Here is a 1,452-nt window from a genome sequence, read left to right as displayed (position 1 = left end):
TTTTCATATCTTTTTTCCTTTAGGCGAGCCCCTCTTCCCTCCTAAAAAAACCGTAGCCAAACAGTCAAACAAGCGCGAAAGGGTTTAATGCAAACGAATAAAGGGATAACTGGGAACATTCTCATTCAAATTTCCCACCTCTTAAACCATTAGTCAGTCGGGTGACGTCTTTGAGCGTCGATACTGTCGGTATGCCCTCTGCATATGCCTTCAGTTTCAATATATTATCACTCGTAACTAATACGACATCATGTTCGTTACGGAAGGAACATGCACACGAAAGAATGTGATCGTCATTCACACGAGCTGCAGACAAAACATTTTTGTCCTTATCATTTTTGCGCTGCAAACGGAAGCCAACATTCATTTTGTTACTCGTGTGCTCATTCTCCAGTTTGTTCAACACCCTGTTGCATGTACTTCCCCTTCCCCCTTCCATTTTTCCTAATTCGTCCATCACTTTCTTTGGTATGATAATCAAGTAATACTTGGCAACTTCCTCCAAAATTGACCACTCAATGTGCTCAACAATAGAACATGTGTCCAACACATAAACACGCTTTTTAACGTTGCTAATTTGCTCCTCATCCGGCGTTTCGTGCAGCTGAGGGTTTTCCTCCCATTTATTTTTTAACCGCCTCCGCTTGTTTTTTTTTTGATTATAACCATTATTATGGTCTACAGCCCCGGAAACTTTTCGCTTTGTGGTTGAATGGGGGTTTGGTTCTTCCGAATCAGAACTCGCCTCGCCTACCACCTCAATCCCGATGGGAGAGTCATCATCAGTGTCGGAATAAATTCCCATCGAGTTGGCCGTAGGAGGTAGTCCGTGTAATTTCAAGGGCTCTGTCAGTCAAATCAGAATATATATAAATATATAAATATATAAATATAAATGCCAGTATTTGACTCGCTTGTCTCTAAGTAAACGTTTGGATGCACACCTGACAAGCAGAATTAGGGGGATGAAGTAAGAATGCAATGATGATATCAGTAGCCGAATAAATAAATAAATTAATTAATACACAATTGCTAGAGCAATAGCAACTTTTAGTGTACAAATAACGCAAAACGAGAAAGGAAATAACAGTGGACGGATCGAAGATAATAAATGCACATGACAAATAACACACAGGTGCACCATAATAATAATAATGCATGCGTGAGGAAGTGAGGGGAGACGGAAGACCACACACACAGACACACACACACACACATGCATCGAATAATGCGACCAACAGGACAACCAAAATGTTTCTGCTCTTTGTTTTTCTTTTTTCTCCCTTCCCCTGCCGAGCAGCATACAACAACAAATAAAACCAAAACAGAGAATCAGCGAGATGTGCACGCCATACAAATACATGTGTGAGTATGAATACCTATTAACAAACTTCCATGTTCGTGTGCCTCATTTTCTCCACACAATCCTCCCTTTCCACATCATCGTTCAAA

The 1,452-nt window shown here is 40.6% G+C and overlaps 1 protein-coding gene across 1 annotated transcript; it reads right to left on the bottom strand.

Moving 5' to 3' along the window:
• Positions 1–121: 121 nt before the first annotated feature.
• TEOVI_000691200 (PIN domain containing protein, putative) lies at positions 122–805 on the bottom strand (the record flags this gene model as incomplete). Its single annotated transcript, XM_067223072.1, has 1 exon — positions 122–805. One exon carries the CDS (start codon positions 803–805, stop codon positions 122–124), a length of 684 nt encoding a protein of 227 aa, XP_067079173.1.
• Positions 806–1,452: the final 647 nt, after the last annotated feature.

This window comes from Trypanosoma equiperdum (genome assembly GCF_001457755.1).
Source record: "Trypanosoma equiperdum strain OVI genome assembly, contig: ctg_1769, whole genome shotgun sequence".
NCBI lineage: Eukaryota > Euglenozoa > Kinetoplastea > Trypanosomatida > Trypanosomatidae > Trypanosoma > Trypanosoma equiperdum.
The sequence above is the reverse complement of the archived record's forward strand: the minus strand, read 5'-3'. Positions and strand labels throughout refer to the sequence as shown.